The sequence below is a fragment of the Macaca thibetana genome, chromosome 4 (assembly GCF_024542745.1).
Source record: "Macaca thibetana thibetana isolate TM-01 chromosome 4, ASM2454274v1, whole genome shotgun sequence".
Classification (NCBI taxonomy): domain Eukaryota; kingdom Metazoa; phylum Chordata; class Mammalia; order Primates; family Cercopithecidae; genus Macaca; species Macaca thibetana.
Genome location: NC_065581.1, coordinates 139,477,268 through 139,490,757, shown reverse-complemented (window position 1 = coordinate 139,490,757; position 13,490 = coordinate 139,477,268). Strand labels below are relative to the sequence as shown.

The 13,490-nt window shown below is 38.8% G+C and overlaps 2 protein-coding genes across 12 annotated transcripts in view; both read left to right on the top strand.

The window, feature by feature from the left end:
• HINT3 (histidine triad nucleotide binding protein 3) overlaps positions 1-13,490 on the top strand; it is a 124,863-nt gene that overhangs the window by 13,848 nt on the left and 97,525 nt on the right. The gene's annotated exons all lie outside the window — the stretch shown is intronic.
• Positions 1-13,490, top strand: part of NCOA7 (nuclear receptor coactivator 7) — a 159,565-nt gene that overhangs the window by 96,008 nt on the left and 50,067 nt on the right. For all 11 annotated transcript variants that reach the window (XM_050788676.1, XM_050788677.1, XM_050788682.1 and 8 more), the window contains 4 exons: positions 4,737-4,816; positions 8,127-8,234; positions 10,942-11,055; positions 12,290-12,415. In XM_050788676.1, coding sequence (XP_050644633.1) covers positions 4,737-4,816; positions 8,127-8,234; positions 10,942-11,055; positions 12,290-12,415 — 428 coding nt within the window. The remainder of the gene's footprint in view (positions 1-4,736; positions 4,817-8,126; positions 8,235-10,941; positions 11,056-12,289; positions 12,416-13,490) is intronic.

Here is a 13,490-nt window from a genome sequence, read left to right as displayed (position 1 = left end):
CTTCTTAATGTTCACATTTTTGAAACCTCATTTTTGCCATAGTAACTCTTCCAAATCTCATTACTCTTACTCCCTCAATCATACCCTCACTGCACTACATTTTAGCAGATGACCTTACCCCTACTCTACTGATGATGTTGACAGCATCTGTCTTGAGCTCCCTTTACTTTCAGAACCTCTCTGTGAATTCCACTCATCCATTTCCAGGTTTCCATCTCTGGACCTCTGTTCAGCATTTCACAGTGTCAACACCACCTTCTTTTTTTCCATGGCCTCTGTGACATTGCATTCATTTTCCCATCCCTGTAATTGCTTTTCCCCCTTTATATCAGCCATATTTTTTTCAATCCTTAAATCAAGCCTTCCTTAGATTCTGTTCTCAAACTTCAGGCCTCCTCTTAAAATTTATTCTCTTGATGTCATAGCCTCATCCAAGACTTCAGTATCCCCACTCCAAGGGATACCTTCACATCTGGCTGTCACGCCCCTCCAGGCCCCAGGCATACTGCTAGGTAGCATCTTCTTTTAGCCCCAGTGCATGGAGAAAGAGGAGTCTTCCTTCTGTAAACTTGTATTGGGGATCGTCTCAGATGCAGGAGCTTAGAGTCTTGTGTTCTGGACACTCCAGGCCCTTTTATGGGGTGACAAGGGGGGTGGCAGGACTTATGAACAGGGCACCAAGATCCACTTGGGTTGAGGTAAACACAGGTACCCCATTCTTCCTCCCCATTCCAGCTCCTACCTCCAGGATTTATGCAGAAAGAAATGGGCTAGGCTGAAGGGCCTGTATTTTATTTCTGTAGGGTTTTTGTCAGTTTTGTTACAGGTACTCCTTATTGGACTGGAGAAAACCTGCTTTGAAGACTTTATTTCAGAGGTGGGCAGGAACGAGGTTCAGTTGCTTTGCTGTAAATGGCTTCCGAGGGATACTTGGCCAACTTTCCCCTTGGCAGTAGATACTTTTATGTCATTTGCCTCAGGTTCTTGTACACAGGAGGAGGGTCAGAATTTGGATAGGTAGAAAGGTCTGTGAGGAGGCCTGAAGCGGGAAAGGTCAGTGTCATTGGAAGACAGTTGCACCCTTCGGGATGGGCGTGGATCCTTACCTAAAACGCTAGGGTTGGAGCACCATCCTAAAGCACAATGGAGTGGTCCTTTCCCATGGCAGCTCATGCCTCGTACTAGATCTCACCAGGGCCAGAAGCCCCTTCAGTGCTTTGTGGACTACGTGCTGCAGAACCCAGTTCCCAGACACACAGGACTTCACTCATGGAGACACATAGTTTACCATCTTTTCAACTCACTGCAAAACAATTATTTCAGAAGCAATATGAAACCTTGCCTTGAGCTATAATGATATAAAGGCAGTTAAATTAGATCCTCTTTGCTTCTCTATTGAGCCAACTGTAAAACATAGTATTTGCCTTGTGGCTCTGGCAGGTGCACATGATTTGCCTGGTGTGATGTTACATCAGTGAAAAGTGTTGCCTCACAATCAAACTTATCAGCCTTATTCATCTGTACTGAAAGGTTTATTCAACCATATATACAAGGCAAGGCCAGGTGTAGTGGTTCCCACCTGTAATCCCACCACTTTGGGAGGCCAAGGTGGGCAGATCACTTGAGCGCAGGAATTTGAGAATAGCCTGAGCAACATGGTGAAACCCCATCTCTCCAAAACAATGCAAAAATTAACCTGGTGTGGTGGCATGAGCCTATAGTCCCAGCCACTCGGGAAGCTGAGGTGGGAGAATTGCTTGAGTCTTAGAGGTGGAGGTTGCAGTGAGTCATGTTAGTGCCACTGCACCCCAGCCTAGGTGACAGAGTGAGACCCTGTCTCAAAAAAAAAAAAAAAAAAAAAGACATAAGACATTTAAGGATGGGTACATCATGGTCTTTACCTCCATGATCTCAACATCTTAGACTCTGATGGGAAGGCTTTTTTTTTTTTTTCCTTTAGTAATACTACATGCTTGACATTTTTCTAGCCTACCCACCTGTGGCAATGGAAGGTAATTTAATTTTTGCACTAACTCAGGTGTACATTGTTAAGTTTATCCTGCAAGGCTTAGCCAACATGCGTTTTTCTTTTGTAGCTGTGCAGTATGTAAACTGTCACAATTTGGTGGCTTTTAGTAGCGCTGCCCACTGGGACCAGAGATATCTAGCTACAGCTTATGGAAGGGCGTTGGCCAGAAGCTGCCAGACATGGGAAGAAGGAAGCATATTGTGGGCTCTAGAAATAGGAAGCTACCTACAAAATGATATAAAGAAACTATTCTGATAGCACGAAGACCTTAAGTGACAGCTGTTTATGATGACAGCAAGAAGGGCAGAAGTATGCAACAAAGAAAATGGAGCTGAGATATTAAAAGGAATGAACAACACTTAACCTAATCCCAAAAGAAACTATGGGGAAGAATTAACCTGGGGCATTCATCTTCCATGTAAACAAAGCAAAAGCAAACAATTAAGATTTTTCAGATTCTTTAGAAGGAAAGAAAGACGAGTATTCTTAATGTTTTATTGCTTACCTACCAAGACTTAAGCAAACCAGTTTTTACATTTTTTCCTTCCTAAGATTTGTAAAATATGGTGATTGCACTTTGGAATCTCCTTGTCTGGAGATCTAAAAACATGGTCAATAGTCCTGTCTTCCTGAAGTAATTTAGATGTGGTTGCCTGTAGGTTTGGAGATCGTTTCTTATAGTCTAGAGGAATGTTCAGGGTCTCTTTGGTTCCATGAATAGTTCTGATTTGAAGATATAGATGACTAGAACAGGACTGTAATGGAAGCATCTATTTAAGTTTTATTTTTTCCTCTTGGCTTTAATTTTTAAATAATATAGAGGAAATATTTAAAAGTCAGATAAATCCTATGTGAATTAACTATGTTCATGTTTCTATGTCACCCCTCAGTTTTCATCTAGGACCCCCATGTTTGTGATATAGATGAGATGATATCATTGAGACATTTCCGTGTGTGTGTATGTGTGCTTGTAGGACCTCAGATATAGAGGGCTGAGTTAATCACCCTTCTCAGATCATGGTTTATCATTACTGATCCAAGCTCGGCTTCTTGTCATTTATCATTCATTCTCTTTTATTCTCATTCTGCACTGCCATTTCTTCCCCAACTCGACACTATTCTATTGTGTTCAATGTGTATAAGTTTTTATTTTTATGTACTTCTGAAAATTATTTGTGTGGTTTTTTTGTGTGTGTGTCCATCTGTGATATATGTTAAAACAGATGGATACTAACATCCCATTCAGTTTTTCTTTATGTTAACCTGTTGACACTTTCGGTGTATATTTATGGCTTGTTATTTCTAATTGCTGGAATCTAATTGCTCTGGATTCCCAGAGCTTACCTACCATGCTTTATTTACCCTCTATCTCCTCACTGCCATAGATAATACTGTGATGAACATCCTCCAGCGGGTCCCTTATGGTGTATATAAAGTATATACCTGTTGGGAGAGGATACTTATCTGTGAATTAAATTCCTAGGTCATATGAGCTATATATACTTAATTCTCTGGAATGACTGAACAGTTTACATTCCTTGTAGTGTTCGCATTTCCATCAACATTGGAATTATACAGCTTTCTGATTTTACCAGGCTAGTAGGTGTAAAATGATACATTGTTTTCATTTGCATTTTTCTGATCACATACAGGTTGGAGCATCTTTTCATGGTTAATTCAATTTTATATTCTTTTTGTCACATTTTTATCTATTGCAGTATGGATCTGGGGTTTCTGATATCTGAATTAGTATATCAGGATATATTTAACCCTGACAGTTAGGTTGAATCATATGCAGGTGCCAATGGTTGGCCATTTTTGACCTATAAAAACAGCAAAATCTGACTGGGTGCGGTGGCTGACACCTGTAATCCCAGCACTTCAGAAGGCTGAGGCAGGCAGATCACCTGAGGTCAGGAGTTCGAGACAAGCCTGGCCAACATGGTGAAACCCTGTCTCTACTAAAAATCCAAAAATTAGCCAGACGTGGTGGCGCACACCTGTAATCCCAGCTACTCGGGAGGCTGAGGCAGAAGAATTGCTTGAACCTGGGAGACAGACGTTGCAGTGAGCCGAGATCATGCCACTGTGCTCCAGTCTGGGTGACAGAGTGAGACTCTGTCTCAAAAAAAAAAAAAAACCAAAAAACCCCCCCCAAAAAAAGTAAAATCCATGGTCCAACTTAGTATGTTGTTGGACGTATTCTTTTTGTTTTCATTGTTATAAATAGCATTACAGTGACCATATGCTGATATATAGCCTTTTTCTTCTTTTGAATTTGTCATTAGGATAAATTCCTAAGAGAAGGATTACTAAGTCAGAATGAACCTTTCTATGGCTATTGTTACATATTACCAAATCACTTTCTAAAAGGACTGTACTCATTTACATTAGGCATCATTTATATAGTAACTCCACTGGTTTTACTCTAACTTCATAATCATTATACATTATCATTTAAACCATTAGTAACTATAAACATTACCTCATGGTTTTTATTTATATTATTTAATTATAGTTAATGTTAATCATTTATTCAGGATGAATAGTGTGCTTTTATGAGTGTGATCTATTTGTGCCGAGTCCATTTTCCTATTAATGTCTTTTTGTCAGTTGATTTGAAAGTGGGTTTTTATACATGGTAGTTTTACCCTGTCTTCAGTCCCTGAAAATGAAATTATTTATTTACATACAATTTATTCTTCAGATGACAATCAAAACAAAACACATGATAAAAAAGAGAAGAAGATGGTGGTTCAGAAGCCCCATGGGACTATGGAATACACTGTAAGTATAACCAAGGTGGTATAAATGTTTGTTAATAGCATTAGATTTATATAATGGTTTTCCCTCACACATCCTGCCCCTTGGCTGCATTCCTCTTGTGTACCCATTAAACAGTGAAGCTTCTTAAGACCAGTTTTAGGTCATTTCTTTTTCCTCTATATTTTCTCCCGGGTCAATCTCAAATAAACCAGTGACTTGAGAATGTGAGGATGATCTGCCTGCAACATCCATCACCCTGTTGATCACCAGCATTGCTTAGGCTGATCTGGCTGACTAGGCAGGAATCCCTTTCTTCCTCCACCACTCCATGTGCATCCCTATGGAGCTTGAATGAAGAGGATGACCTTCCCCAATAGAGGAGGACATTTCTTGGGTCATGGGTATTCCAGTAACTGTGTTGCCCTGTTAGAACCTCCAAACAAGCTGATGACTTGAATTATCTTTGATATAACAGGGACTACCACTTTTAGGTCATCAACCCAGACATTCTTTCTAAGTTCCAAAGCTATGTACTTACTTGGCTACTCAACATATCCACCTAGTCCTCCATGCTTGGTCCTCTTTCAGGAAACAGTGACTCCATCATTCCTACATTTATGCAGGCTAGAACTTAATTCTTGACATCTTCATCCCCTTACTCTTCATGTTTGTTACTACCTTCTGTGATTTTGCCCACCAGTCTAGGCCAGATCCCTTTTTTAACATTCTCATAGAATCATGTTGCTTAACATAATTTATCTCAGTTTGACATTATTGATTCATTAGCATATTGTTATTTTAATCTGTATCTCATGTTTTAATTTATACATCCATGAAGAGAGATTAGACCTCTCTTTGTTCAGCATTATATTCCTCGTAGCTTGCAGGAATTCCCTACTGTAGAGCAGTAGATGAACAATGCTAGCTGTGTGTTCATTACTACAGCTCCACACTGTGTGCCATGTGCTCATCTCTGTGACTGCATCATAAGCTCCTGGAGGCCGGGAGTTGTTGGATCTTATGTATCCTAGGCTTGGCACAAAGTGGGCACTCAGTTGTAGATCTATTTTAATTCACTATTAAATAGCACTCTTGAGGAGTGTTCTCTTTGACTTCTAAGAAGAAATTAAGTGCTGTTGCCATTGCCTGGTTGTATTTTCCTAATGTGTACTTATTTTATAGTCACTATTTGTAAGCAATGCCAGACCCTATATAAGACAGGCAGCAAGATCTAATTCTTTGCTAGTGTTTCTTTTGGAATAGTAAATCTGCAAGCCTCTGTAGAGCCACACTGAAGATCTCTGTCACAGGCTTTCATGCTCAATGCCCTGTGAGCATCTCTAGGCATCTTTCTAAAGTTTTTAAGCATAGTCATTTTTAGAAAGGATTTGGGATAATTATATTTTATATTACCGTTGTCTAAAATATACTGTTGGTCCTCATAACACCTAGAATAGTGCCTTACCTCAAAATAGGCACTCAAGAAGTATTGGACTCAATTATTTATTATTAATAACAATATTACTTCTAAAGCCATAATCATTAGGATCTGTATGTATTTGTCTAGCACCTTTATTCACATGCCCCTCCAAAGAATGGAGAGGTGCTTTTGCTAGTAGTTACTTCCTACAGTATATACTGAACAATGTAGTGACAGTTAAAAAAAAAGAAAAAGAAAAAAACCCCTCCAAATTAATTAAATATTAACAAGTGATCAAATCAATAATGCAGGTATGCCTACCTCTTTGTTTTATGTTATGGAGATTAGTTTTATTTGGCAAGTTATCTTTGTGCTTGCCATTGGAAATAAAAGGTAACTCATATAAATTTGTGTTTAAAGAATCTGCTAGCACTTACCCGATTGCTTTTATTACTCCTGGGCTATGGATGATCAAGCATTCTGATTTAGTTTCAGTCATTTAATGATACCAACATCCCTCTCGGGGGCTGTGCCCTAATTCTACATATATATCTTATCTTTAATAACTGCAGATTGTTAAAGTTTTTCTCACTCTCTGATCCCCCTATACAGTGTATGTTTTATAAGCTTACTCATAAAAATATGAATGTAGTATACAAATATATAATACAGTATTAAAAATATTTTTTAACTTTGTTTTTAGTGGAGATAGTTTTGCCTAGGGTAGAAGTAGGGGCCTATGTTGTTACTTTAGTGATTTAAAAAATTATACATACTACATATAATGTATCCTAACTTGTTCTAGAAATGCTTTGAGGCTGTTTCAATGTAATCTGTAACCGTAAGCTTTGTTTAGTCTGAGACAGTTCATCTAGTAGTTGGACCTTTGATACTGAAGGCAGCGATGGGTTTAATTCTCCTCCTACGTCTCTACCCTTTCACCAGTCCACATCTTCCTTCAGCCTTCTCACATCTCCACATAATTCAAGGCTCACCTGGTGGAGCCAGTTCTGCTTACGAAGAACTTATACCGGTCTTGACCCAGGGCTATCAATGGGAACCTCTCAGTGACATTCATCAGAGTGACCTCCCACTAGCAAGTCTATCTGGCAACTCTGGTCAGGGAGTTTGTCCTGGGATGTTGACGTGACCTCAGGGAGCCAACTTTTTTTCTGGGTAGAGCTGTTTTCCTGTAAAGTTTCTCATCTCCTCACTACCCTCTATTCCTGTTCCTCCTCTACTACAGAAGGAAAGAAAAGTGTACACCTGGGACATATGTCACAAGTTTCATAGATTTAGAGAATAACACTAATTTGACCATAGAAAATTGTGGTTTTAATGACAGTGAACAATTATTGGTAGCTAATCTGAATTTCTTTCTGATTTCCTTGTTTTCACAGTATTCATTCATCAACTTTTTGAGTACCCTCCATGTATCAAGCAGTGTGCTGAACCCAGGAGAAAACATTTTGCCAGCTTTGCCATACAAACCAGCAGTTTATAGTATACAGAAAAGTCATGCAAATAGACAGAAAATTACAAGAAAGAAAGTAGCCCCACTTCCTCTGAGGGTGGGGACTGTGTGTACATTGTATTTTTTTCTTGTTGTAGTCTTCATTATAGCTCATAGACCTTTATTTCATATGCCTAAGTTGCACCAAAGTAAAATTAGAAATCTATTAGTGGACAGTGAAATTTGAAAATGAGGAAGCCCAGAAATGAATTGCATTTAAGACTTTGCTTTAAAATGATTTTATTAAGAATTGACAACGTATTCACTCTTTTTTTTGTAGTCTATCTTGATGGAACTATTACTTTATTATTTATTCATATTGCAGATAAATTAATAGTATCTATCAAAATTGATTTTTTTGCTTTATGTATTGATTCTTACTTGTTTGATTATTCTAGGCTGGAAACCAGGACACCCTAAACTCCATAGCACTGAAATTTAACATCACTCCCAATAAATTGGTGGAACTAAATAAACTTTTCACACATACTATTGTTCCAGGCCAGGTAATTATACTCTTATTGTATATAACTCTAGAAGTTCTGCATTTATCTTTTATTGCCATTTTCAGTGTCTCACTATTGTTTGTCATAGTATTATCATAAATGATAATGTGCTTTGGTTCAATATTTTCTCTCCTTTATTTTTATTTGTTTATTTTTTGAGACCAGGTCTTGCTCTGTTGCCCAGGCTGGAGTGCAGTGACACCATCATGGGTCACTGCAGCCTCTATCCCCTGGGCTCAAGCAATCCTCCCACCTCAGCCTCCCAAGTAGCTGGGATTACAGACGTGAGCCACTGCACCCAGCTCAACTTTGTGATATTTTCATATTCACAGGATTCCTTGGCTACACAAGCTTAAAATTTTTTTTCTAGGCTAAAATGACTGCATTGCTGTATGGTTAAGAACTTTAAGACCTCAAATCCTGATTTGCATATGTGTTGGGAGCAAACCCAAAATTATTTTCTGAAGGCAATAGGAGACTTTCACCCCTGCCCATGATCCAGGCTCACTTCCGTGTTGAGGTAGCACATGTTCTGGCTGCTGCCCACCTCTCTCTACAGTGCAGCCAACTGTTTACGCTTAGGAATTACTCCTTAGATTCGACATTTGGAATGTTCAGACGATTGAATCACAATTTCTGTTACCTAATACTTTTTTTAAGAGTTCAGATGCAAAAAAAGTTAATATTAGTGGAGAATTGCTTGGGAAAAACGCCATCCATTCATTACTCTAGTTTAGCTGTATAATATAAGATAAATAAGAGCTGTATACCAAGACCACAAAATTTTAGTCCTTTGTAAATTACTCTTTACAGAACTATAAACTTTTGCCATTGACCCATATTGAAGATGCTGTAAAAAGCAATACTCCAAAACTGGTTATTGTATTTACTATTAGTGCATCATAGAGGACAAATGGTTCAGTCTAGGATGCTCCTTTGTATGAGATTCTATAGGAGAGTATTTGTACTTCTGAGAAACTTCTTCATTTTTATCTCATGGAAATTGAATTCTGCTAACTAATGATGTCGTCTCTTTGCATTAATTATATGGCAACTTAGAGTCACTTTTATGGCCCACTTCTTAATGAGTGGTTACTAGTTTTGGTGCGTATATTTTTAGTAGTAATCAATCCTCATCTTATATCTCCTTGACTTTGATTTTCCCACTTTTATTTTAATGTGTTTTTTATTGTTGTCTCAAATATTTTCTGGATCGAACTGAGGTTTAAATGACTTGAAAGATAGGAGACAGTGAATACCAATATTGATCAGTAATCAGTTGTTACATGATTAGCTCTGAATTCTGTTTTATAATATTAAAGGTCATCGTTTTAAGATTATATTTGGCTGGGCACAGTAGCTCATCCCTCTGATCCCAGCACTTTGGAAGTCAAGGTAGGCAGATCAGTTGAGGTCAGGAGTTCAAGGACAGCCTGACCAACATGGTGAAACCCCGTCTCTACTAAAAATACAAAAATTAGCCAGTAGCCAAGCTTGGTGATGGGCGCCTGTAATCCCAGCTACTCGGGAGGCTGAGGCAGGAGAATCTCTTGAATGCAGGAGGTGGTGGTTGCAGTGAGCTGAGATCGAACCACTGCACTCCAGCCTGGGTGACAAGAGTGAAACTCCGTCTCAAAAACAAACAGCAAAAGATAATATTTGATACATGCCACAATGTAGCATGTCTCATTAAAAGAGTATTGAATGTCAGGATTGTAATAATGTTTTGAGAAGCAGAATATTTTGCAGAAGGTTGCTATTCTGTATAATTTGGTGGGGGAGGGGGGTGGTGGGTCGATTTTTAGTTTTACATAACCCAGACGCTGATGGAAGAGAAAATGCTGGGGTCATTGTATTGATATTATCTTATCTAATTTATCATATAAGGACCATACTACTTTAGAACTCAGAGCCTGCTTGGAGTTAGCAAACTGGGTTTGTTCCATTTCTACCTGGCACAGATATTAAGTTTAGAAGCCATGCTTCTCTCTGTTCATTTCCCTTATACTATTAGTCCCCCATCCTGGAGGGCTCTCCCCTCTCTCCTATCCAATTTCTACTTATTCTTCAAGGCTTCACTTGGACCCACTTGCTTCACTTGGCCTGCCCAGAATACTTACCCACCTTCCTCTCCCTTTTTTGCCTTTTTCGTTTTTTTCTTTTTTTTTTTTTTTTTGTTTGTTTGTTTGAGGTGGAGTCTCCCTCTGTAGCCCAGGCTGGAGTGCAGTGGCACGATCTTGGTTCTGGGTTCCAGCTATTCTTCTGCCTCAGCCCCACCGAATAGCTGGGACTACAGGGACATGCCACCATGCCCAGCTAATTTTTTTGTATTTTTAGTAGAGACGAGGTTTCACCATGTTGGTCAGGCTGGTCTCAAACTCTTGACCTCAGGTGATCTGCCCACCTTGGCCTCCCAAAGTGCTGGGAGTACAGGTATGAGTCATTGTGCCTGGCCTTGCTCCCCCTTTTTGAGTTCTTGCAGTGTCTATAGGCATGTTCTGTACCCTTTGTACTACACACATTCATATGCTGAGTATCATTTCATGGATTAGTCTAAGACACCCTAAGTCGCTTATGAGTTTCTTGAAAGCAACTGAGGTCATAATCATGCACTGAACATGATACTGTGCAGAGAATAACTTCTCTAAACACTCGCTAGTGGTTTGCCTGGTTCCGGGTACTCACCCATCTCCTCTCCCATTCTCAGGTCCTTTTTGTGCCAGATGCCAACTCTCCTTCCAGTACCTTAAGGCTATCATCATCCAGTCCTGGTGCTACTGTCTCTCCTTCATCATCAGATGCAGAATATGATAAACTGCCTGTATGTATATTATGTACTTCATGCACTGAAGTTCATTTTTATTAAAGAGACTTTTTGTGAGTTGTAGAATTGAACATGTTAATTTTCACAAGATTATATCTGAAATTCTCCCTAGATGGTTGAGATTAGGTAATTGGAGCATGCATCATCTCCAAGGGAAACTTATTCACATTTAAGGTGTCAAAGGCAAAGACGGCCAGACACAGTGGCTCACGCCTGTAATCCCAGCACTCTGGGAGGACAAGGCAGAAGGATTGTCTGAGCCCAGGAGTTTGAGACCAGCCTGGGAAATATAGTGAGACTCTGTCTCTACAAAATATTTTAAAAATTAGCCAGACATGGTGACTCACACTTGTAGTCCCACCTACTCAGGAGTGGGAGGATCTCTTGAGCCTGGGAGGTTGAGGCTGTGGTGAGCCATGATCATACCACTGCACTCTAGCCTGGGTGACAAAGTGAGACCCTGTCTCAAAAAAATAAAAAAAATAAAAAAAAGTTTAAAAAGGCAAAAATGCATGTCTTGTGTAAAAGTATGAAGTTAAATTTCCAATGACATGGATAGTTTACTTGTATTCATCCTTTTTAAAAAAAAAATAAATTGAATCACAAGTCTAATATGAATTTTTTCATTTAGGTTAGTGTTTTTGTTGTTGTTGTTGTTGTTGTTGTGTGTGTGTGAGACAGAGTCTCTCTCTGTCACCCAGACTGCTGTAGTGCAATGGCACGGTCTTGGCTTACTGCAGTCTCCGCCTCTTGGGTTCAAGCGTTTCTCCTGCCTCAACTTCCCAAGTAGCTGGGATTACAGGCACCCGTCACTATGCCCAGCTAATTTTTGTATTTTTAGTAGAGACAGGGTTTCACCGTATTACTCAGGCCGGTCTCAAACTCCTGACCTCAGGTGATCCGCCCACCCCGACTTCCCAAAGTGCTGGGATTACAGGCGTGAGCCACCCCCCCCAGCCCAGTGAGGTTAGTTTCTAAAGACATTTCATGAGCAAGTTTTATGGGTTCATACATATGCCTTTGCTTAAAAAAAAAAAAAAAAAATTAGTTTGATTTGGATATCTGTTATTACATTTGTGATATTTTTGAAGGACAAAGGATGTTTGCCTGTTTAATGTTCCACGTAAATAGAAATAGTATAGTCACAGGGAATTTATGGGGCTTGATCTACCCACATAATTTGTTTGAAAAAGTGCTTTTATTTGATTTTGAAATTTTTTGCTTTCACAAGGATGCTGACTTAGCACGAAAGGCCTTAAAACCCATTGAAAGAGTCTTATCATCTACTTCTGAAGAAGACGAGCCAGGTGTGGTGAAATTTTTAAAAATGAATTGTCGATACTTCACCGATGGAAAGGTATATAGCAATGTAATTTGTTTTCTTTCCTTGAAATCTATGAAAAACTAAAGGTTACAAGTTACTGGAACAGAGGCTACATTAAAAGATCTTACCCAGCGTGTCAACTTTAGATTTGACAAGCATCTATTAGTTTTCCTCTATTGGATGCCTGGCCATTTTGCTTATTGAGGTAAATGTTATCACAGAGTGGAAATGTGATTCTTTGCGACCTTGGATTCATTGTTTCTTTTCTTTTAGTTTGGGCCTATGAATTGTTAGGGAGATAGTATAATACACATATAACAGCAAACACTGGAGTCAGACTCACTGAATTTAAATTCTAACTCTACCACCCACTAACTCTGAGACCAGGAGCAAGGTATTTACATGTCTTAAGCTTCCGTTTTTCTCATGCGTAAAATAGGAACAATAAAAAAATTAATAAGAGTGTTGTAATGAAAAGTGATAATTTATGTAAAGAATTTAGCACCTAATCTAGAAAATAGTAAGCTCTCAACCTGTATTTGCTGTTGGTGATATTAGTATTAATATCTGCTGTATCCTGTTTTTAGTTTTTTGGTTGTTGGTTGATTGTTTTCTGGGTGTTTTTTTTTTGTTTGTTTTCACAGAGAACAAATTCAGCTTTTAGTGAGCCTCTGGAGAAGGGACTATCTTGATAACCAGTGAATTCCTGTGGTCATAGGAGACTTCATATGAGTTTTAGATAATAGGAAAAATATGTTACCGATGTGCATTTATAAAGTTGGCAAACAAGAATAAATAATGCTTGACATAAATAAACTTTTTTTAAAGACAGCTTTATTGAGATGTGATTCACATAACATACAGTTCACCCAATTACAGTGTAAAATCCAGTGGTTTTTAGTTTGTTCACATAGTTGTGCAACCATCACCACAATCCATTTTAAAACATTTTTATTACCCAAAAAGAAACTCCATAACCATTAGTAGTTATTCCCCATTTCACACTCTCCCACCCTATTATTTCCCCTCCCTGCTACCCCCATCTCTGTGAGGCAATCACTTACCTACTTTCTGTCTTTCTGTATTTGCCTATTCTAGAGAATTTATT